The sequence below is a fragment of the Crinia signifera genome, chromosome 5 (genome assembly GCF_055691185.1).
Source record: "Crinia signifera chromosome 5, ASM5569118v1, whole genome shotgun sequence".
Taxonomy (NCBI): Eukaryota; Metazoa; Chordata; class Amphibia; order Anura; family Myobatrachidae; genus Crinia; species Crinia signifera.
The window spans coordinates 295,291,127-295,316,931 of NC_139221.1; the positions used below are offsets into that span (position 1 = coordinate 295,291,127).

A 25,805-nucleotide genomic window follows, 5' to 3' on the forward strand; every position below is an offset into this window, starting at 1 on the left:
TGGCGATTCTATAGAGCAGTGGTTCCCAACCTTTTTTGTCTCCCGTACCCCTTGATTAGGCTTTTCATTTATGATTACCCCCTCGTGTCAAGCCACGCGTGACATTTAGGGGGCGTGGCCTAAAAGGGGTGTGGCAAGTCACTCCCCCATTTTCACTGTGGTGGTATGTGCCATGTCTTCAGATTAATTTAAGAACATGCTGATGTATGCCCAGTTTATACTACAAAAATCATTCTGGTACCAAATATAAAACATAGCGTTCATACTGGCAATGACGAGAAAAAAAAAAAGTGCAACCACTTGACCACAATATAAGCTCAGCCCATTCTGCGGACAGCTTATAAAATAACAGAACACTGTCAAATCTCTATTACTGAAGCAACAGACATTCCAAGGGATCACGTTAGCCTTCCAATAGTGCCAGATACACATATGCCCCCAAAAGTGCCAGATACACATATGCTCCAATGGTGCCACGTATGCCCCCACAGTGCCAGCAATGCCCCACAGTGCCAGCAACAAGTATGCCCCACAGTGCCAGCAATGCCCCCCACAGTGCCAGCAATATGGTATGCCCCCACAGTGCCAGCAATATGGTATGCCCCCACCTTGCCAGCAATGCCCCCCACAGTGCCAGCAATAAATATGCCCCCACAGTGCCAGAAATGCCCCCCACAGTGCCAGCAATAAATATGCCCCCACAGTGCCAGCAATGTGGAATGCCCCCACAGTCCCAGCAACAAGTATGCCCCACAGTGCCAGCAATGCCCCCCACAGTGCCAGCAACAAGTATGCCCCACAGTGCCAGCAATATGGTATGCCCCCACAGTGCCAGCAATAAATATGCCCCCATAGTGCCAGCAATGCCCCCCACAGTGCCAGCAATATGGTATTCATCCAATGTATGCATGTTACATAGAGCCAGCACTGATGTATGACGGAGTGCACGCAGAACCAGAACACAGACTGCACATATATATAAGTGGGGAACCGTCTCAGAGAGGAAGCGAACAGAACACACAGAGAGTAGACAGAGGGAGTGAATGTGGAAGAGATGATAGAAAGCATACTCACCTGGCATCAATCCACACATCCAGCGATGGTGTCCTTCCGTCCAGGCGCGGCGGCTTTCTTCCCGGTAGGGCAGTGTCCTTCAGCAAGACTGCGCATGCGCCGGGGTCCGCCCTTCCAGGCACGGCGGCTTTCTTCCAGGCGCGGCAGTCTCCTTTCGCGACTACGCATGCGCCGGGGGTCCGTCCTTCCAGCCGTGGCGGCGTGACCCGGCGTCCTGCGTATGTACCGGGTCACGCAGCCGCCATTACCAGCATCTGCGTTGCGTACCCCCTGAAAGACCAGCGCGTACCCCCGGTGGTATGCGTACCACGGGTTGGGAACCGCTGCTATAGAGACTAGAGACGCTTGCGCACCCCGTGGCAAAGGAGCTTGCCGCGGGTCCCTGCTGCCTCCCCCGCCGTCGACGCCGGTCCCCCTCACCGCCCCGGCCCCCCACCCTAACTCTGCCTGTCTCCCTGAAGCGGAGACGAGCAGGGACCCAATGCGCCGCCATCGCCAGACTGGGACGCACGTGTGTGTGAGACACACACGCGTCCCAGTCCCTATCGCCGGCGCTCGCCAGAGAAGGGGATCTGGTGGGTGCCCGGCAAGGATGAAAAGGGCTACATCTGTACATCTGCCCCAATGGGTGGTATTCAATTGTTATATCACACCCGATCTAAGGGGAGATCGTAGGTAAATATTTATTTGTTTTTTGGGGGGGTGTTTGTGCTCAATATGGCCAGGTTTAGCCACAAATTCACACATTTCAGTTCACCACCCCCTGGGTAAAGCGAGCTGGTAAAAAACAATTGAATACTTCCCGATATGTTACACAGCAAACAGGCTATGCACTTTAATAGCTTTGTTTTGTAGTGTGATTTCATGATCACAACAGGGAGACGGGACTTCTGGCGGCAGGGCAAACTGAGTGCCCACAGCATCCAAAGTAAGATGGGGGTAACCCTACATCAGGACTAGGGAGAAGGTAAGGGGTAAATCTACTAAAGTGTGAGTTCTCATAAGTCAAAGGGGTTGTCCTAAGCAAACAATCTGATTCTAGCTATTATCCTCTAAAATGTGCTAGATAAATGGTAAGTAGAATCTGATTGGTTACTATGGGTAAGTACCCAGAGCATCCCACGAAGGGCAATTTTCTAGGCTGCAGGGTGCTGCTCCATTGTTTGTCCCCCCAAAATATTGCATCCAGACTAAAGTTTGAGTGCGGGGGTTTGGTGGGCACCGTTTGGCAGTGTCCACTAGAGGGCGCTAGATATGAGTTGAGTACACTCAGCAGCTGCACTAACGGGTTAGTTGTACCCGGTAAAGACAAAAGAAAGGATCAGAACACAAGTTCTGTGGCAGCGCTAGAACTGATTAATTAAAAAAATGTTTGGGGAAGATTGGATGATCTTTACAAACGGTTTTAATATATTATTAAACAAACTGTATATACAGTATTTTTTAAAAATGTATTTAAATATAATACATGATAACACACATAGAAATAAAAAATTATTAAAACACTCTTCCTGCTGGGCCTGTTCTTATATCTTTGGAAAGTAAATTGAAAAACACACAGTTTGTTGTTTGGTATAGTTACCACTCCATGGATAATGGTATGAATACTGATGATGTATAGTCCTCCTGCCATTGACAAGTTGGGGTGAGCAATGTCCGGTTAATCTGAGCACTTCTCCCAAATATCAGGGAGGGAGTGTTGAGCCCCAATGGGCTGGGGAGGAGGTGGAGCACCCAGCAGATGTAGAATGGATCCTCTCTAGTGCGTGGCCTGGAAGGAGATGGTTTGAATTCCGCAGCCACTGGAGGTGTTTCCAGGGGATATTTCCCACTTTTAGATGGATGGCTAGGGAGATGTAGAACTCCTGATTGCTGTGGGGAATGAGTCCTATCTAGTGGGTAGCCTGGACAGATGGAGTGAGGTCCGCGGCCACTGAAGGTAGGAATGGTTCCTGGTGTTTGATGAAAAGCAGTGGGGTGGTGGTCAATCAAAAGTTTGGAACAGTGTCCAGCAAGACAGAGATGAAGGTGATAGTGGGGTCACCAACGCGTTTCGCTGCTTTCCCAAACTGGGAAAGCAGCGAAACGCATTGGCGACATATGGGGAAGGAAGGATCTGGCATATACAAGCCAGTAGGCATAATTTACCCCCCCCCCCCCCCCGAGGAGTATGTGTGTGTGGGGGGGGGGGGGGGGGCATTTACAAATCACTAGAAAATCACCAGATCTTCCAGCGTGATATTTGATAAATCATAGGCTATCCCCCTGGTCATTTTTCTCTTTTATGCTGACTATAAGGAATAAATCCACAGTAATATATTCTTCCAGACTCATATTACTGAGGATTCAACAGAACTGGGAGCACTAAATAAATTAACATTACAATTAATTAGAGAAACAGTGCTCTACTCTGATTGAAATAAAATTTGCTTGGGATCTTGGATGTGTCACAAATGTTGTACGCTTAAAGGAAGAGGGTTCATTGAAGCATTTATTTGGATCACACAGACACAAATTTATTTTCAGAGTATTAAAGAAATGGGTAAATAGGATTTGTGTGAGTCCGCACTTAATCATAGGGGTTAGTATACGGTAAATTTGTTCAAACCAACATTACGTGCATGGGGTATATCAATATGGCTTAATCGCAGTGTTGGTGGTGCTCCCAGAACAAGTTCAGGAAAACTCTGTAGTGGGGGGTTCCTGTATGAGAGTACAGGTAAAAAGACTGACTGTGTCTTTTCCGGGGCACGCTTTATTATTTTATTAATGTTTAATTTTATTTATTTAAAACTTAGCTTTTAATTCGATATGCCTTAAAACAAGTTGTGCTTGATAAGAGACAATACACCAAAATTATGTGCTTTACTTATCCAACAACAATTATATGGATGATAAGTATAAGTACTTAAATTATTCTAGCACAATTTTCAGAATAAGGGTTAGTACAATCTCCCCTTTGGTTTCCCAGGTCATAAGTTAGTAACCAACAATTTTTAAACAAGTATATATTGTGGTTTAAACATCCAGTTTGCAAAGTTTTTACTCAAAAAATAGTAGTAAGTATAGAATACCCCAGTATATTATCAGGGGTAAATTTCATGCATTATGGGCTTACGGCCCCAAACAAGTCTTCCCTTTGATCTTAATTTCTGTTTTGGGAATGCTAATACAGGTCTGAGTCAGTTAACCAGCTGAATTATAACATTCTTTCTTTGTTGCTACTGTTGCAAGTCTTATCAAGGTAATAAGTTTTCCTAAAAGGCACACTTGCTACTGTTGCAGTTTAAACAGTCAATGAAAGTGTTGCCACTTCAGTAGTACAATTTCTCAGGGAGAGGAGAGACAAGGAGATATAGGTAGACAGGTTTAGATCCTGTAAGCCATGTGATTGTATCACTAAGAAGGAAAAGGTGAAGGAAAGGATGTGCACTTTCTTTCTTGCTGGAGCCTTTCTGCTTTTCAGTATCATGCAAAAAATAATTTTTTGCGTCAAATGCTGAATAGGAGTTAGCTCCCTTAGTACCTTCTGCACTTGAGAAGGAAGAAATAGATATAAAGGAGTGTGAATTCTCTGTTCTGTCAGGTATATACTGCTCAGAGTGTTTCTGTTGCATATATTTGCAGCGCAGAAGAATCACCCGGCTGTTCTGACAGAGATTGTTCACACTGAACCCACGTTAGATAGAGGAGTTCAGAAGTGTCGCGTACCTCATAAGAGAAAGAATGTTTGGGTTATTCACCATGACATCATTCTGCTGTCTGGCATTTGCCGTGTCGGCATCGAATGCCCAATGAGAGATAAATGTCATGCGTCGCCCATACGGAATAAACACAGGTTACAGTTTTCTGCTTTTCTGACCCCTGTGTAAATATTAATTCTGATGTTATTCACACTTGCAGAAAATATATTAAACTGTGGGTGTCAGAATGAGAGAAACCGTAGAGCTGGTAAGCAGGGAGAAGTAGTTTGTTAAGGTAGAGAATGTACTTAATTGGCTATTAGCATGCAAATAAATTCAAATAAATGTAGCCGTTAAACCTGGAGAAAATACAACTAGTGACTGCCCATATGAGAAAAGAGATAGTAATGCTTGTAAATTACTGACAGCCTATAGGGATGTCTGCAGCCCATCAAATATTTTGTCCAATTAACACTAGTTCCTTTCTCTATGAGACAGGGTATAATGAGCAGCTAATCTCCGCTTATAGGCATATATAATTTACCATCAAATCCAATATAGGTAAGTGCTGTATAAGCAGCTATGAGTTATGCCTTTACTAGGCGCTGCGTACTCACGGACCCGGTTGTGGCAAATAGCGGAGGATGAACCCTGCCGGGAGTCAGTCACTGTGTCCCTCACTCACATCGCTGTGAGACTGTCAGCGTCGGGACGCGTGCTAGTTCCAGCTGTGGGCTGTGCCTACAATAGGCGTTAAGTACTCACTGAGCCCGGTCACGGCGGTGGCGGTAGGGAGACTTTGTTGGGGGTAAGCCTCGGTGTCCCAGCTCACATCTCCTGTGAGACTGTCAGCGTGGGGACCGGAAGTGACGCGCGTTTCGCTCTGGGAGCTTGTTCACACCATTCCCAGTGTGAACAAGCTCCCAGAGCGAAACGCGCGTCACTTCCGGTCCCCACGCTGACAGTCTCACAGGAGATGTGAGCTGGGACACCGAGGCTTACCCCCGACAAAGTCTCCCTACCGCCACCGCCGTGACCGGGCTCAGTGAGTACTTAACGCCTATTGTAGGCACAGCCCACAGCTGGAACTAGCACGCGTCCCGACGCTGACAGTCTCACAGCGATGTGAGTGAGGGACACAGTGACTGACTCCCGGCAGGGTTCATCCTCCGCTATTTGCCACAACCGGGTCCGTGAGTACGCAGCGCCTAGTAAAGGCATAACTCATAGCTGCTTATACAGCACTTACCTATATCGGATTTGATGGTAAATTATATATGCCTATAAGCGGAGATTAGCTGCTCATTATACCCTGTCTCATAGAGAAAGGAACTAGTGTTAATTGGACAAAATATTTGATGGGCTGCAGACATCCCTATAGGCTGTCAGTAATTTACAAGCATTACTATCTCTTTTCTCATATGGGCAGTCACTAGTTGTATTTTCTCTAGGTTTAACGGCTACATTTATTTGAATTTATTTGCATGCTAATAGCCAATTAAGTACATTCTCTACCTTAACAAACTACTTCTCCCTGCTTACCAGCTCTACGGTTTCTCTCATTCTGACACCCACAGTTTAATATATTTTCTGCAAGTGTGAATAACATCAGAATTAATATTTACACAGGGGTCAGAAAAGCAGAAAACTGTAACCTGTGTTTATTCCGTATGGGCGACGCATGACATTTATCTCTCATTGGGCATTCGATGCCGACACGGCAAATGCCAGACAGCAGAATGATGTCATGGTGAATAACCCAAACATTCTTTCTCTTATGAGGTACGCGACACTTCTGAACTCCTCTATCTAACGTGGGTTCAGTGTGAACAATCTCTGTCAGAACAGCCGGGTGATTCTTCTGCGCTGCAAATATATGCAACAGAAACACTCTGAGCAGTATATACCTGACAGAACAGAGAATTCACACTCCTTTATATCTATTTCTTCCTTCTCAAGTGCAGAAGGTACTAAGGGAGCTAACTCCTATTCAGCATTTGACGCAAAAAATTATTTTTTGCATGATACTGAAAAGCAGAAAGGCTCCAGCAAGAAAGAAAGTGCACATCCTTTCCTTCACCTTTTCCTTCTTAGTGATACAATCACATGGCTTACAGGATCTAAACCTGTCTACCTATATCTCCTTGTCTCTCCTCTCCCTGAGAAATTGTACTACTGAAGTGGCAACACTTTCATTGACTGTTTAAACTGCAACAGTAGCAAGTGTGCCTTTTAGGAAAACTTATTACCTTGATAAGACTTGCAACAGTAGCAACAAAGAAAGAATGTTATAATTCAGCTGGTTAACTGACTCAGACCTGTATTAGCATTCCCAAAACAGAAATTAAGATCAAAGGGAAGACTTGTTTGGGGCCGTAAGCCCATAATGCATGAAATTTACCCCTGATAATATACTGGGGTATTCTATACTTACTACTATTTTTTGAGTAAAAACTTCGCAAACTGGATGTTTAAACCACAATACAGTATATACTTGTTTAAAAATTGTTGGTTACTAACTTATGACCTGGGAAACCAAAGGGGAGATTGTACTAACCCTTATTCTGAAAATTGTGCTAGAATAATTTAAGTACTTATACTTATCATCCATATAATTGTTGTTGGATAAGTAAAGCACATAATTTTGGTGTATTGTCTCTTATCAAGCACAACTTGTTTTAAGGCATATCGAATTAAAAGCTAAGTTTTAAATAAATAAAATTAAACATTAATAAAATAATAAAGCGTGCCCCGGAAAAGACACAGTCAGTCTTTTTACCTGTACTCTCATACAGGAACCCCCCACTATTAAAGAAATGGAACTGGAAAAACTCTGTTACATATTTAAAATGTATTTACTTATCGGTTTATAAATCCTCAACGGCAGATATACACAAACCTGAACTAATTATTCTGGCTGGATTAGAACTGCAGAGCTTTAATCACCAAATAGCTGCTAACAATTTGGTTTTAGAAATATAACGGGAATAGAAAAACTGTACATAAGTGGTAGGATTGCCATACCCAATACATCATTAATCCGCTATGGGAGGAGCTTAGCCGTGAACTAGTCATGGTGTCCTTGTATAAAAACACTGTAACAATGTACACTGGCTAATTATCAAAAAAAAAAAAGTAAGATATATTGCTGTGATTATACAGTACATAAGCCAAATACAGCACAATTGGTACAGGTATTAGCAACCTGGCGAAGAGATAAACTGGAGATAAAGTGGAGAAAAAGTGGTAGGAGATAACGCACCAGCCAATCAACTTCCAACTGTCCTATTTCAAACACTGCTGATTGGCTGGTGCGTTAACTCCTTCCACTTTTCTCCACTTTATCTCCAGTTTATCTCTTCGCCAGGCTTAATACATCTGCCCCTAAATGTTTGTTATTTCTCCCAGTGTTCGAATAACAAGTACTCAAGAATGAATACAGAAATGCCAGAAGGCAAAAGAGAAAACACTCATTTGTAAAGATGAGAAGTTTAAAATATAACTTGTACCAAAATAGTGGGATACAGCAGCAAACGCAGGATTTGGTACTTGTGTATTAGCACGGCGCCCGATTTCACTACGTACGCAAACGTAGTGAAATCGCATTGCATGCCATTATTGTATGGCATGCGATGCTATGCGATTTTATACATTATAATGGCATAATGGCATTTAATGTACTATACCATTAAATGACATATAATGTAATTTATTTATGCACCACCCCCAGTATCGACGTAATCCCGTAGCGAGGCGAGCCTTGTGAGGGGTGGAGGGACGCGTACGTCCGACCTTTTCATAACCCCACTATCCACGTTGGTGTGGAGTTGAGCCCAAAATGTGGCGAGCCCTGCGAGGGGACGCGTATTATGTTACATGTATTACGGTACGCTCGCCACGCTTCGGGCTCGGTGGCTCGCTGTGCTCGCCACACTATATAGAAGCAAATCCACACCGCGTGGATAGTGGGGGTATGAAAAGGTCGGGCGGACGCGTCCCGCTGCACTCGCCACGCTTTGGGATGATGAGGATAGTGGGGGGGAGGGGGTCCAAACTAAATGACATTATATGTAATTTAGTGGTAAAGCACATGCAATTCCATGATTGTATGTGCAATGAGCCCATTAAATAGATAGGATCAAAAATCGCATCCCATCGCATTATTGTATGGCATGGGATGCGATTTTTTATCGCACCAAATCGCAATAATGGCATGCGATGCGATGGGATGCGATTTTTTTATCACATCCTATCTTTTTAATGTACTCACTGACTTAGACCAATGAATACAATACATACAATAATCGCATCGCATGCCATACAATAATGGCATGCGATTTCACTACCCTGAATAGCCCACTACGCAAATGCCGTAGTGGGCGCCGTGATAATACACAAGTACACAGGATTTTTAGAGGGGTTTTCCAAATGTATTCCAAAATCTCCCACTCTGCAGCACATTGGAGTAAATATGGGAGTCTGGCGGAGCGGTAACAGCCCTGAAAATTGGACTTTTTATACTCTGGACACTGTATGGAATACGGTATTCCTTTTTATCAGTAGAGATGGTCTATAGTATAGGCTGTTTCAAACATTTAAATAAGATAAATGGTCAGGAAAAGGTTAAACATATCATAATAAATAAATAAATACATAAACAGAATAGAACCAGTACTGTACTTTGTAATCTCACAATCTCCCATTTCATGGTAAAGCTCCTGTCTCTTCCTTCTGACAGCTGCTCTCTGGTCCATTGCAATGTTTGAGGGCTCAGTTAAACACATACAGTAAATGTGGTATAAGAAGATGGTACACTGGGCAAGCGCAGCAGCTCTCCTATGTCCCTTACATTGCACGGTGTGCTGGCAGCTCTACTGATCATAATATATACCAGTGCTATTGTCACAGTTTAAGGCACTTGCCACCAACTGGAGAGGGGTTTCCAGGCAACCAGAACCCCCCCCCCCCCCCCCGCATTTGCCTATGGGATATCCAGAAATAACTTAAGGATTCTGGCATTTAAATCTTATCAACTTAACCCGACACCCTGCTCTAAACTTCTATGAACTGTGTTTAGGAATTAAAAAGGGTGGGTGCATGATTGAATGTAGCCCTTACTGTAAAATGCTGCTAACCATGGCTTTTAAAAAAAGGGGTGTGGCCATGTCAATGTGACTACCACTACCACCACCACCACCTAACAGAGAAGGTTGCCCACGGGCCTCTCCTGAAGAGGGTTTAATAAATTTTGACCCGATACCAGCATCAGTTTACTTTTTTTTTTTACTGTATTAGACAAATAGAGCCAGGTTAACATTTTGCAAATTAGAGAAAGAATAGCTCAAATGTTTAGAAATAATAATAGTAAGGTCAAATAGGGTAAAAGTAGAAAAGGGGAGGGGGGAGGGGAGGGTCAGGGCATGTATAAGAATAATAGAAAACAGGCGGTATACGATGGTTGCTATAATACTAGCAAGCTTATAGTAGCTTAGTATATTATGTGACTAATAGAACTGAAATCACCATGTGAGGAGACATGCAATCATTAAAACAAAAGAACAGTGACATAGGGAGGATCCGAGGGTGGGACGTCAAAGGGGAACCGACAGCCCCCAAGCAACCTATAAATCTCTGTTAGAGGTAGGATAGTTTGCCAACATACATGGACTCCAGATTTGATTGAATTAATGGGGGCAATTATGAAGGTAATAACTAGTCTTCTCCATATTTGCTATATATCCAATATAGTTATTTAATGCCTGAAGAGTAGGCGGAGAGGGTGATTTCCAATTTTGGGCTATTAGAGATTTTGCGGCAGCTAAGACGTGGCATAATAGTTTCTTCATGTGGGGGTCTATGTTCTGAAAGGGTCGAGCTACTAAAAAGGACCATAGGTCCAGGGCAACTGGAATGCCAGAAAGAGACTTCAGCAGACCGAGGACCTGAATCCAAAAGCTGACTATGATGAGGCAAGACCACCATATGTGGTATAGGGTTCCATTTCACCCGCATCCCCGCCAGCAGACCAGACTAGCAGAGGGAAAAATTTTGGACAATTTTTCATGGGTATGATACCACCTGTGATACAATTTGTAGGAGGTTTCTTTTATGGTGGGTTCATTCAGGGGCCGTAGCTTCTATTAAAATAAAATACACTCGAGAAATCATCCCCTGCCCATCAGGGTCTCTATACACTTCCATTAAAAAAGGGTTGGGGCTACAAAATGTCCTGGTATGGTAGAGTGATCTGATGATATGACGGATCTGAAAATACTCATAACAAGGGGTATCAGTGAAGGGAATTTAATTTTGAGGTTATCAAGGGATGCGCATGAACCCCTAACATGGAGGTCCGATACTAATTTAATGCCTACTGCCTGAACCAAGATTTAAATTGATTAGGAGAACAGCCCGGTGGGAGATCTGGATTATCCCAAAGGGGAGTGAGAGGGGAAGGAGAGTCAGTTTACTTTTATCAAGATTCCTTCATGGATGTTTTAGGGATGTTCAGGGATAATTTTGTCCCAATTAAGAAAAATCTGTTGGAAAATGTCACTTTGATATAATGCAAAATATTAAAGTACTGGGTAGAAAACTACCCACACAGGAGAAACAGGGTTAAAAAGTAATCAATTATGTACAAAGGTGGATAAACTCGTAAAATATATATATAAAAAAAAATTCCTGACTTTCTGTAAATTTACTGACGATTGCCTTCATGTCTGTGAGTTTGAGATTACATTGCCTGCCGATTCAATAATATTACAGATGGAGCCTGGCTCATCCAGGCAGGGGCTGGCCAGCACCCGCCAGCTCCCGCCCCATGGCAATGGAGCTCCTCCCAGGTCCCCACTGCCGGTCCCCCTCACAGTCCCAACCCCCCCAACCCTGCCCATCTCCCTGAAGTGGAGACGGGCAAGATGCCGCTGCCCTGCCACCGAAGGATTGGGACGCACGTGCGCGTGAGATGCACGCGCATCCCAGTTTAATGTAGTCACCAGAGGGGAGGCTCTGGCCGGCGCCAAGCATAGATGACAGGGACAAACAAGGGTAGTATCATGCACAGGACAAGAACATATGTAGCAGATTATATAGAAAAATCAACGTAAAAGATAATAAATATGTTAATATCCAATAGTTAAGTAATGTTGGAGGTGCCCCCAGGAATCAAGTACTAGTATACTCAGGGAAAGGAAACGGCCCGCTACAAGAGGTGGACAGTCGTTCACAGAAAGGATTCCTTTTTGGAGGCACACTTTTAAATGGTACAGAGTATCTGTAGGAATCCTTTCTGTGAACGACTGTCCACCTCTTGTGGCCGGCCGTTTCCTTTCCCTGAGTATACTAGATGACAGGGGCTACATCTGTACTTGTGTAAATTTCCAAGAAATGTGACATGTGGATAGCAGCAAAACAATAACCAGCTCTTACAGATAAGAAATTACCTTCTGTGGTGTTTGTGGTATGATCCTGGGGTGGTGCTTGGGAGCGGTAGACAGGTAAAAGGCCATTCCATGACTGCCGAACCCAATCAAACGCATCGGCATAGTGTCTCTCATACCAGCCACAGCTACTAGATTCAAAGTCACATTTAGCATCTGGAAAAAAATATGTTTTTCAGCCCTTTTGTAAAAGTAATCCATAATCATTAAGGTTTATACAGTAATATTTTGTAATAAAACATATACTGGAAACGTCAGAAACCCACCAATTAGATAATGGCTTTCATTATTCTCTCTGACTAGGTTTCCAAAAGCTATTATCTGCTTGGTTGTCATTAGTTACAACACATAATGCATATCTCCCAACTTTACACGTCATGAATCAATACAGATGACATAAAGAGGTGTGACCACATCTCTCTTGAGGTGTGGCCACATTTCCCTGGAGGTGTGGCCATACTCGCAGGGGTGCGTTTAGCACTTCAGAAGTACTAGGTTCTACCAATATATCCTCCTCTCCAAAGTCCCATTCATATTAATGCATACCAGTTTCAACAGCCCAACCAAAATTGAAACATATGGTGCTATGTATCCTGGTTCTTTACCTGCTTTACATCCTTTATTATAACTTCCTTGGATCAATTAAAACTAGTTAAATATTCCAATCATTGATGCAATCTGGAACCAGAATATTTGAATAACTGAAGCACATTATAAGTAAAACTATCTACAAATGTTCTTCATTTTATTTAAGCTTGATATATTTAACTAGCAAGAAAGTTGATTAAATAAAGAGAATTAATGAGCCTTTGGCTGGGCATATAATCAACAGCGTATCATCGTAAAAAAAATAAGAGCTTATCTTAAAGTGTTGAGCAATCCAGGAATTGATGACACCTAAAACTACACTATTCAGCAGTTACTGAAGCCCACAATCAGAAATCATATTACAGGGATACATACTGTATGTAATCACCAACCAGTGCCATGCTAAGTTATGTATACCACAAAACCAATCTAGAAATATAATTGAACAAATGAAATGTGAAAAATCTTTTATAAGTCAAGTCAATATTTTAGGGACTGAAAAAAAAATTGAATTGACATTTTTGCACACATAATGGAGTGAACAATTTTGAACTTTGGACCAAGACTCCAATATAGTCGGCTTTGTTTAACTTCCAGGGCACTGTGATGGGGTGCGCAGGTGTACTCGTGGACCTGAGCATGCCGCGGTAACATAACTGCTATGCCCCACGTGATGGCCTGGCCATGCCCAATTGTGGCAGCACAAACCTTTTACAATGGGCTTACAATAGGGCGTGTATTCCCCCATTGGCTATGCCAAACAAGTACTGGAACCAGCCAAGCTCTCAGCAGCCCAAACCTGGAAATGTCAGAGTATAAAATCTTTTGGGCCGGAGGTGCAGAGCTCACTGACAAGTTTAACAAAATCTGCACTGGTTGTGAGACTGGTCTACCAAGTACCAAGAAAACCCTAACCCCCTTCCTGCCCGAGGGCCCCACCCCATCCTGTTACAGCACCTCCTGACCAAGACTTCTGTTTGATCTAGTATCTAAAAAGCGGACCCCTGCCAAATAATGCATACATGGGCAAATTACTGGCAGAGAGAGATGGTTGGAGGGCAGACTAGCTTATTGACAACCCCAACTTCTCCAGCAATTTCCCAGATGCTTCTGATAACCCTTCTTACCCCAGGTCAAGGTTGGCACTTGATTTTGTATAAAGGGTGTCATGGTTCATAAAGAATCATGTAAAGGGTCAATATAATTTTTATGTTGAACAATCAGATAATGCATCCCAAGCAAACATAAACAATATATAAGACAAATAACTTACGGCATAATGCTTCGTCAGCGCCATTCGTACAATCATTTGTGAAATCACAACGATGTTTCCAATCTATACATTTCCCATCTCCACATGAAAATGACGTAAGTGGGCAATTACGCAACAATGGTTCTTTGGAGTGAGCTGTGGGAAGGAATAGTTTAATGTCTATACATGAACTTTACAAATAGAAAACATAAATGTACCCATTTTACTTTAGTTTTCCCCTCTATGTAGGTTGACTTTTTCCAAAGTGATTTCATTGCACTCCATACCTACTGTAGAACTCATACTGTTTAGTATGAATATTTATACATCCTGCTATCTAGCCACCACCCACTTGCTTGCACCTCTTATAATCTGTCTGTCTCCCCTTCCTACTAGATTGCTCCGAGCAGGGCCCTCTTCCCTCCTGTTGTCAAAGCCCACTTCTCTTCACATTTCACTCACAGCTCTCCTATACTCAAACACTCAGTGACCATCTTCATACCCATCTCCATCATTGGCCTCAAGCCTCTAGTTGTATGTTGATTGAGTCCTCACTACTTATATTTAAGCTGTAATGTGTGATGATCTGTGGCGCTCTTTATTTGTACTGTATTTTTGTTATTTATTCAATGTTATGCCAAGTTTTGTCTCCCTGTATTGTTCCTTTGTACGGCGCTGTGAAACACTTGTGGCGCCTTATAAATAAAATTATAATAATAATAATAATATGTTCTAAGATTGAATATGGAATTGAGTATGTCCATCAAGAAGACTTCAGCGCTTAACGTGATTTAGATAAACTGGAAAATATACATACAGTAACAACCTCTTTTTGTATTGTTCCTAATGCTGCTTTGTATAAGATGTACCACCTACAATTAGTTTCTTCTAAATTACTTAGTTTAGAAGTGGGACTCTCAATTTTCTGTTGGTTTCCACCACCTCATACTACGCTCAGCACCATTTTTTTAGTTTTTGGTATGAACTATCATTCTGTACACTAACATCATGCTCAAGTGTGCGTGTAAAGTGCCCGTTCACCTACGGTGTATCAGGGCAATCATTCAAACCCCTGACCGTCATGCCAGGGGATTGGGGATATTGCTTAAAAATCCCAGTTAGTGGATCCCTGCGGAAAAAGTGGAATCTGGACTTTATTTACATGCTTAATGTCCCCAATCTGCCAGTGGATTGGCGCAGTCAGTTGGTAGAAGGGAGAGAGTGGGATTGAGCCCGCAGATGTTTGGGCTTCTTTATTTGCACAAATTAATCAACCGAATGCAACAAAACCGCTTAGCAAGACTGAATATGACTTGATATGCAACACCTGTGTGCGAATGAGTCGGAATCTGTATACAAAGGGTTATGATGCAACGACTGCAGCTTTTCTTCATGCCAAGTTCTATTGTGAAGCATCTGTGACTCTATACATATTTTAGAATATTACTACAGTTACACTGTAGCCCTGAGTATGGAGACTCTTCTGTACGTTATGAATTGAGTGACTACAGAGATACGGAGCAAGTCCACAAATAAATGTCCATATTTTACCTGGATGTGACACATTGATAAAGCCACAATCGGGAGATAAACTGATATCATCAATCGCAGCTATGTCCTGTGCTGATAAAAGTGTAGCTTCCAAAATGATCTGAAATGTAATGGAACATTCATTTTACATTTACATAAAATGGGCTAAATGTAATAGGGTGCGAGAATCAGAAAGTGAGAAATTTTGGGAGAGTTATCCCATTTTTTTTTTAATCCGGCAATCAAACCGAATTTGCCATGTAAATGATTGCAGCTTTAAAGAAAATGGGAAAACTCTCCCAAAATCTCTCACTTTCTGATTCTCACACCATAATACATTTTGCCCTCTGTGTTATTTACAAAAGCAAAAGAATTAGGAATACAAGCCGTTCAAAAACACATAACGTACTTATCAACAGTATTGCAGAATTTTGTGTATTTCAAATCCAAATACCTTCTCTTTAAAATTATTGGCAAACACATGGGGGGGGGGGGGGTTACAGTTGCCCAGAAACCCAGAGCCTGGCCAGTGCCCATGACATGCATTATAGGAGGACTGAATGAATACGCTACACAAGCCCAGTGGGAGCAAATCCTGTTTGCCCCTGCAAAAAAATAATTCTTAATATATGTATTGCTTTAAAGGATTGTTAATGTTCTCTGACAACAAAAGTTGTTACTTTATATTGAAAAATAAGAAAATCCCTAGCTATTTTGCCAAATACAAGAAAGATCTTTATTAGCAACATATAAAGCTCTTTCAAAGTTAATTGTTCAAAGGGAGTTACCGCTCCTCCGCCAAACTCAAGAATTATCTTTTTATCTTTTGAGAACTGGCCTTTACAAAAAACATATTGTCTGACTTTTATAAGTCAACGCAACTTAAGGTCTCTTCAAAGAATTCTCATTCCTCAAATCAAAGGCAGCAGGACCCATACAATGTGTATCCATTATAAATTGTATACAGGGGAGCTGCTTTAGTAAATGGTTTGCTGTTGAGATTTGCCTGTGCTGTGTAGCTGCAAGGAGATATTAGTTCAAACACAAATCAAGCAGAGGAAGACAGGCAATTTCGAAATAAGTTTATATTGTAAACTTTACAAATTTCAATGACAGCAAGGCTGGATTTCGTCTTCATCTTTCTACACCAAAATATAATTTAGATGCATTTTTGACACAATATGGCATGAATTAATTTAAGTAGCTAATGCACGCTAAACAATCTGTTGAAAAATAGATCAAAACCATCCATCATCCGCAACGTGATGTAATGTTTGGCGCGCAAGCTGGGCGCCCTGTCAACGGAAAGCTCTTTTAATACAGAATTTTAAGGTAAACATAAAACACTTTTTAGAAGAAGGGTTTATTTGATATATATTTTTCATTTAAATGTACAATAAACCATGTGGGTACGCCATATTAAAAAAAAGAAAAATCTTTTATTTTAGAGTGTTTAATCAATTTATATGAAAGTCCAAGAAACACTGTATAGATGTATACATAAAATGGACAAAGCTTGATCCAGAACCTTTGTTGCAGGGGCGTTTTAGGAGAGAAGGTGGCCATGCAGGGCAGCAAAGCGCTATGGAGTCTGAGCACTAGAGGGCGTAGACTCTAAGAGATCTCTGGTAAAATGGCGAAGCAGCCATTTTTCAGGTGACTTTCTCTATATTGCTGTCCTCATTGCAGGACTAGAGGGTACTTCATACCCTACCATCCACGAGGGCAGTGATTTTCAACCTTTTTACCTTACGGCACACTAAATAGGACTTTAAAATTGCCAAGGCACACCATGAGATCCCCACAGGGAAAAACACATTGGCCACCACAGGAAAAAAACAAACCTATTGGCCCCCACATTAAAAACATTCACACTGATCCCCACAGGTAACAAAAATAAAATACATTGGCCCTTTACATGAAAAGAAGAGATCAGTAAATAACATTTGAACTGGTGGTTGCTGTAAATGGGTTCGGGCATCTCTAGATCTGGGGGCACACGTGAGAACAGCTCAAGGCACACTAGTGTGCCACGGCACAATGGTTGAAAAACACTGCACTAGGGCATGAAGTGAGAATATAATTGTGTCATGCGAGGGGATGCAATAAACTGATATGGGGTCCATGTCGACTTATGTAGAAATTTGGGACGAAACAAAAGTGAAAATCTCATGTCAAACTTTTGACGCTCGACCTTCCCATTGTCTACCTAATGCTTTTGTCGACCGTTTCGACCCTGTGAACCTTAGCCACGTTGACCTATTTCATGTGTCAACATAAGCCCTGTCGACCTTTAGTTGTCGACTTAATGTATGTTGACTTTCATAGTGTCGACCCCATGACCCGTCTAGAATACAGGGCAGTAACATGGGCGTGGAGCAATGCTGCCTCCTGGAATGCAGTACCGTGAAAGGCACACTGCAGCCTGTAGTCCTACTGCAGAGCTGGCCGGCGCTGTACTACCTGATGCTGGTGGCTCCACCCCTCAGTATGTCACATGTTCAATGGTGGGTCAGCACAGAGCATGAAATTACCCTGCTTCGGCACCGCTGTAATATAATCATTACAGATAACCAGCAATATTGTGCTTTAGGTTTGTTCTAAGATTCATCAATTCATATTTTTATGTTGTGAGAAGCCGGCGCATATCTCTGGTAATGTGAAAGCAATATCGCCCAGTTTACTGAGCATCCTTATGGGCGTACGAAGAAACACAAGAGAACCTTCTCTACCAGCCTGCAGCCAAACAGTTACTGGTTGTACGCTGCTAATTGCTGGATGGCTGACAGCAGGTGGAGAGATTTTTTTTCACTTTAGTAGGGGCCCCAGTGCATTGCTTTGCCTAGGGCCCACAATGCCGTTAAGGCAGCCCTGCCCCTGCAGCAAGTATACCGCAGACTGCTTGTACACACAGCCAGATACACAGCAGGCATGATATGTTAGTTCACAGGCATAAGGAGGTTCAAATACTTTGACAGACTCCAAATATATCAGCCAGTCAATCCAACCGGTGTGTACCCAGCTTAATAGCAGGTGGTCAGCGTTGCTTTTATTGAAGTACCCCCTTAAATTCACTAAAGGCCTTAAGTATATTCTATTTTTAACTGAACAGATACATTTTTGGCATAAATGTAGTGGGGAATATAGGAGATTCTCTTCCAGAGCTTTAATACTGTAGCTCATGATTATAAAATAAACACTTAACAATTTGGGTGCCAATTTGTCAAAATAGGTGTGAAAATTGTCAAGCAAACATTTTTATTTATCATAATGATCTGAAATATTTACCTTATGTAAGAACTATAATCTTTTTTCACACATTTTTTTATTTGAATGTATATAACAAATGTGAGCGACGCCGGCATTTATAGCGGATATTTTGAACATCTCTCACAGAGATGGTTAAACTGCTTCCTACAATGTCACCTAATTGGTTGATTTAGGTTTCTTTTTAAAAAATCAAACAAAACTGTCTTTGGTGCTTAGTTACACGGAATCACAATCTTTACCGGCAAACTATTGATCATTTACATAAGATTGGAGCAGTACATAGAAATACTGATTAACTAGAATGTGTGTTACCATGTTGCATTTCATTGAGATTCCATAGCATTACCAAAGTGCAAGACTAGAGTATCTCCATTAATGTCATCTTGTAAATACCTGAGTTTTGTCCAACGAACTTATCTCCAAAATAACAGCGGCCTTTGTCCATCTGCCAGCTGTTGGGCCGGTAATGTCATATAGTAACTCCAAACTCTGATTCATATCCGTCCTTTTTAAGATTGATAATGTGGCGTTTTTCCACAATTGGTACCAAAACTGAATCTGTGAAAAGAATTCTACTTTATTACATTTTTAGTGCCTTCACATTGTCAACATACAGTATTTCTTCAATGCAAAGCCATTTAAAATTGTGATTGTGTCATGCAGCCCTGTTACACTGTACTGAAACCTGCACTGTTCATTGGCTATTGTACTCCTGTTTCTTAGTAAGGGCAGGCCCATCAACAGGGGGGGGGGGGGTAAAAGTGTACAACTGTACCGTCCCCCGATGTGTGATTATTTTTAATCATGTCATAGCAGGACAGTGCTTGGCAGCGACACTGCTAATAGTCGGGCCCGCCTCCTCCCCCTGCGGCGCTTGCTGGGCTTCCCGGCCACTGGCGTTTAGTACTGCAGCACTCACAGCAACACCCAGGAGGTACATTGAGAATCTGTAAGCACTGTGGAGTGAGCGGGGGGTGTTAATGGTGGTGAATGGGGTGTTGTAAAGAGGTGGTAATCTGAGGGGACAGGGGGTTGTAATGAAGGGGCTATTCTCGCTTGTCAGTGGGGGGTGAGATTATAATGGAGGCTCTGCTTCACATCTCCCACCCTCCCTCCCTGCTCCATACCACTTGCTCCATGAGGGTATCATCTAGTGTCTGCCAGTGTGTAAAACTCTTGAATTCCCCCCATACGGGTGAGGAGCAGCATTAGCCTTTTATTATATAGGGTTACTGCATATAGTGAATTGTAGTCAGGCTGCAGCACCAAAACAGGTTTCCATTTAAATTTTTAAAGGTGAAGACAGATGTTTGTATTTAATTGTACTCCATTACAACTTCTAATTTTGTATTTGTGTCTGTATTTCTTTGTCATTTACATGATAAAATGCTACTTTATTATAATAGCGAGATATACAAAGACTTCACTGTATATGAATTGTGTTCTGAAACATTAACATTTACAAACGCTGGCAAGCCACATCTCAGCACATATATTACAGATATTAGTGTGCACCCCGGGAAACCAATACTCTGTGCTGAAGGACAGCACTATTCATGTCATCAATCGCCCCCTCTCATTATTATGCCGTCACCTCACTTGCCTATTACCATATTAGGCCACACATTAGTGCAGCCTGATTCAGCGTCTGCACCTGGGCGGGCCTTAGTGCCTATGTGCAAATGCCTGGGCTTTAATAATGGAGCAAACAGAAAACAAACTTTTGTTTTAAAGTTTCTTTAAAGTACACACCCTCCTCTTCTGCATGCTCTATTAACACCGCAGTAGAACTCAGACACACACTCCCATTACTTATTACTGCTCTGGGAGCAGATAGAGCAAAACCTGAAGCAATAGAGAAAGTCAGTGTGCCCCTCTCAGGGCTGATGCCCAGAAGCAACTGCGTTCCATTGACTCCTGTATTTATACCCCTGCAGTAATCTAGAAACTTCGAACGTGAAGGAGAAGTAGAAGATCAAGATGACTAAAATGCACGGAAACAGGCTACAGGGGCTGGGCAAGGGTGCACACTTTCCACAACAGACTGTTTAGTTGCTAAAAAGAAAAACATAGAAACAAGAATTTGACCCCAAATAAAAACTGCTTGACCCATTTAGTCTGCCCTATATGTAAACACACACACACACACACACACTAAACCCACGCAAGTACAGGGAGGATATACTGTACAAACTCCACTTTGGGATGGGAATCGGACCCACAACCTATGTTCTGTGAAGCATAACTATTGGGTTCATACACAGTGGATTATTATGACCGCCTCCGTCAGCACTTGAAGCCCGTGAAGTACACCAAAGGTCATACAATGGCTTGGTGGGTATATAAGGTGTGCGAGAGGCCATCTGCACACATACCACTTAATGCTGTCATGGGTAAAAGAGGCAATTTAGCCAAGTTGCTAAATGGGATGATTATCGGATTTCAGGGTGGCAGTGTCTAAGAAACAGCGCAGTTTGTGAACTGTTTGTGCGCTGCTGTGGTGAAGGTGTATCGTGGCTAGACAAATGGCACTATTGCAACTAACCGACATGCCATTGATGTGAGAGATGACATTAGTTACGAAGGTACAGTTGAACAGGTTACTGTCAGTACCCGACTTGGGTCCAAAATGACAGTTCAGTGGACCCTGCTGCTCTGAAGCAAATGGGGCTCTGAAGCAAATGAATGGTCACGGCACCTAAGCTAACGAAATTTGCATGGCAGTATCGGAATCACTGATGGCGAAGAGATGCCTTCTCTGATGAGTTTTGTTTTCTGCTTCATCAAACGGGTGGATGCTAGTGTGTCAGGTGAGAAACATCGGACCAAACAAATACCCTGAAACCATTGCTGGAAGAACACTAGCTGGTGGCGGTAGCATTATGGTCTTGGTAATGTTATTGTGGCATTCTCGGGGAACTATCATCCATGTGAAAGGGATTCCTGATCGATTTGGTCATGATTCCATCCTTGCAGATCTCTTTCACCCCTACATGCTGATTGTCTTCCCTTGGGCTGATGGGATCTTCCAGCAAGACAATGCGGCACGTCACACGGCTAGAAATGTCCGACCGTGGTTGGATGAGCGATGAGCATGACCAAGACATCCAACTACTTCCCTTGACCCTAATTCTCTAGACTTGAACCCAATAGAGTATCTGTGAGACCACCTCAATCGTCATGTTTGCTCTATGGATCATCCGCCATGTACCCTCCAGCAGCTGTGGGAAGCACTGCAGTCAGCACGGCTCCAGATACCTGTTCCCGCCTACCAGCACCGTGGTGAGTCACTTACTACCCATCTACCTGCTGCTGCACATGATGGCTACTCTGGCTATTACCTGGGGGTCAGAATAATGGAACTAAACTCAGTATATGTGTGTCTAAATCTCTAAAAATGGCTCTGATACTCCTGCATGTCACTGACCCACACTATGCTTATATATGCAGCTCAGACCATCGTTACAACAGGGGACTATGTAAAAACCAGACCCGGACTAGACGCCGGACAGGACATCAAAATCTGCAGTCTGGAGCTTGTAGGGTCAGGGGGTGTCCTGTCTGGGGGGTGTCTTGTCCGGGGGGGTCCCTGTGATAGCTATCACCAGGGACATGGCGGAAGGGAGATTACAGCCTCCCTGTGTGGTCCAGACCGTCTGGTTTTTGCTACATGCCCGGACCATACAGGGAGACTTTATTCTACCCCTCCTCCTCTACCTGGCTACAGGTGTCACAGTCAGCCCCCCCGGACAGGACATCCCTGGACAGGACACCCCCTGGACCGGACCCTACAAGCTCCAAAATGCAGAGTTTGATGTCCGGTCCGGGGGTTTTGTCCTGGTCTGGTTTTTACCCATACCCTTGCAACAGCACTATGTGGCCCATTTTCTCAATTGCATTTGCATTGCGATCTGGGGCCTAAATCACAATTCAATTTGTGATTATAATGACAGCATGTATCATAGAGCATTGGCAGGGACATAGGCTATGAAAGGAGACCCTCTCTGTGATGTGCTTGGAGTGGACGTTAGACTCCTGTACATGGAAAATCCCGCTGACTATGCGTGTGCTAAAACCTACACCCCGCATGGTAATAATAACATGCTAAACCCAAACACATTTCTGTCATTATGCTATAACCTACTTAGCACGCAGTACTGACACTACGCTATACCTACACCCCACTTGGTACAATATCTGCCCTGTCAAACAGCTACATTCAGTGCCGTCATGAAAGTGGTTTGGCGGGTGCAGCCATAAAGAACTCACATGCCCTTCGTGTGGAACCAGCCGCCTCCACATACGATCTTAGAGGAAGTAACAATGTGTAAGGGATATTCCTATTGTTTGGACATAAAGGGGGACATTTACCAAAATGGATTCGTAGAAAAAAGGTGTATTCGTAGGGAGAAATACACCTTTTTTTTACGAATTTGTATTTTCGGGATTTACAATCCCAAAAATACAACAATTCGTAGTCCTAAAGATGGAACATTCGTATTTGTATTTACAAATACGAATGTCTACACCATCGATAGGATACGACAGAAATCACCATTCAAAAGAATGGTGGTTTCTGATTTACTAAGCAGCCGTACTGATAATACGGCTGCTTAGTGGTGTAAAACACCCACACAAATACGACAGTAAAATAGAACACCATTTTCCTGTTCTATTTGCGTTTTAGCCTGCACGGATCAGTCAGATCCGTGCAGGCTTCAGTGTAAAAAAATAGAAAAATTAAATAAATAAAAAAAAAAAAACGGCGTGGGGTCCCCCCCACAGCCGAAACCAGCACCAGGCTGACAGAGCCTGGAGCCGGTAATTAAAAATCAGGGAACCCGACAAATAGGGGTTCCCTGATTTTTAACAACCAGCCCCAGGCTCCTGCTCTGGGGCTGGTTCCCAAAATACGGGGGACAAAATGACTAGGGGTCCCCCCGTATTTGAAGAACCAGCCCCAGGCAAAACCAGCCAGCAGGGTAATGCCACAGCCGGGGGGAGACTTTTTATGCAAGTCCCCCCGGCCAAAGCATTAACCCTACCGACCAGTCAGCCTGGCCAGGGGCCCTGGGGGAGTGGGGACCCCCCCAATAAAGGGGTCCCCCCCCTCCAGGACTTACCTGACCAGGCTGAAGCCTGGTGCTGTCCTCGATGCCCCTGGGCGGTGGGCATCGAGCTGATAGCGGTGTAAAAAATAGAACAAACGATTGTTTTTTACTGTGGCACTACAAGTGCCAGCAAGCCTCCCCAGCAAGCTGGGACTTGGAGAACCACAAGTCCCAGCCTGCTGGGCATTAAAGGGCCCGCTGGGTCTTGTAGTGACACAGTAAAAAAAATAGTTAAATAAAACACACTGACACCCATTTTAAATAAAAGTTTAATACACACATTACACATATACTGATACTTACCTATCTTGATCCCGTTGGTAGGTCGGCGGCTCCGTGTCGGCGGCTCCGGGGCGTCCTGTCCGAGGATAATCCATGTTGGACCTGTGGAAGGAAATCCTACTCAATTCTGAGCCCAGACGCCGAAGAGGAAGGTTCTCTCCGGCTCTGAAAGCCGGGGAGCATCGCGGAAGATGCCGACAGCTGCTGGAAGTCGCCAGCAGCTGTCAGAAGACCTGGATATCGACAGATGAAGAAAGAAGACCATCCATGCAGGACCTGGGTGAGTAGGATTTCCTTCCACAGGTCCAACATGGATTATCCTCGGACAGGACGCCCCGGAGCCGCCGACACGGAGCCGCCGACATGGAGCCGCCGACACCGGAGCCAGCGACCTACCAACGGGATCAAGATAGGTAAGTATCAGTATGTGTGTAATGTGTGTATTAAACTTTTATTTAAAATGGGTGTCAGTGTGTTTTATTTAACTATTTTTTTTACTGTGGCACTACAAGACCCAGCGGGCCCTTTAATGCCCAGCAGGCTGGGACTTGTGGTTCTCCAAGTCCCAGCTTGCTGGGGAGGCTTGCTGGCACTTGTAGTGCCACAGTAAAAAACAATCGTTTGTTCTATTTTTTACACCGCTATATATTATTTATTGGGGGGGTCCCCACTCCCCCAGGGCCCCTGGCCAGGCTGACTGGTCGGTAGGGTTAATGCTTTGGCCGGGGGGACTTGCATAAAAAGTCTCCCCCCGGCTGTGGCATTACCCTGCTGGCTGGTTTTGCCTGGGGCTGGTTCTTAAAATACGGGGGACCCCTAGTCATTTTGTCCCCCGTATTTTGGGAACCAGCCCCAGAGCAGGAGCCTGGGGCTGGTTGTTAAAAATCAGGGAACCCCTATTTGTCGGGTTCCCTGATTTTTAATTACCAGCTCCAGGCTCTGTCAGCCTGGTGCTGGTTTCGGCTGTGGGGGGGACCCCACGCCGTTTTTTTTTTTTAAATTTATTTATTTAATTTTTTTTTACACCTTGCAGCCTGCACGGATCTGACTGATCCGTGCAGACTGCCTACAAATAATTCGTATTAGCAGCCGTATATACGGCTGCTAATACGAATTCCTACGACATCGGAGGGTTACAAAGCAGTCGTATATGACTGCTTTGTAAATCCCCCTCCGGAACACGACTTTGCATACGACTGAAACAGTCGTATGCAGTCGTAGGGAAAATACTAATACGAAAAACTAGGTTTTTCATATTAGTAAATTTCCCCCAAAGTGTAAGGGGCACTACTTCTGTGTAGCATAATGTATGTAAGGGACACTAGTATGTAGTGTAATGTGAATAAGGAACACTACTCTGTGGGGTAATGTGGATTGGGGTTATGATAGTGTAGCCACGCCCCTTCCCCATGAGATCATGCTTCCAGTCACCTGTTTATAAAATTGTGGGGAGGCAATGCTCTTTCTAGTATATGACACTAAAATGTCTAGTTACATGTACTTTTGATTCAGTGATAATAAATTAATTTTGTAATATTTTTAAGCTGTTTTTCTCTAGTACACACTGGTTATA

At 43.4% G+C, this 25,805-nt stretch overlaps 1 protein-coding gene across 3 annotated transcripts in view; it reads right to left on the bottom strand.

Moving 5' to 3' along the window:
• The window catches only part of MALRD1 (MAM and LDL receptor class A domain containing 1), a 442,313-nt gene that overhangs the window by 253,537 nt on the left and 162,971 nt on the right, over positions 1 to 25,805 (bottom strand). For all 3 annotated transcript variants that reach the window (XM_083189314.1, XM_083189313.1, XM_083189315.1), the window contains 4 exons: positions 19,233 to 19,397; positions 15,591 to 15,690; positions 14,061 to 14,195; positions 12,203 to 12,355 (listed from right to left, as the gene is read on the bottom strand). In XM_083189314.1, coding sequence (XP_083045440.1) covers positions 12,203 to 12,355; positions 14,061 to 14,195; positions 15,591 to 15,690; positions 19,233 to 19,397 — 553 coding nt within the window. The remainder of the gene's footprint in view (positions 1 to 12,202; positions 12,356 to 14,060; positions 14,196 to 15,590; positions 15,691 to 19,232; positions 19,398 to 25,805) is intronic.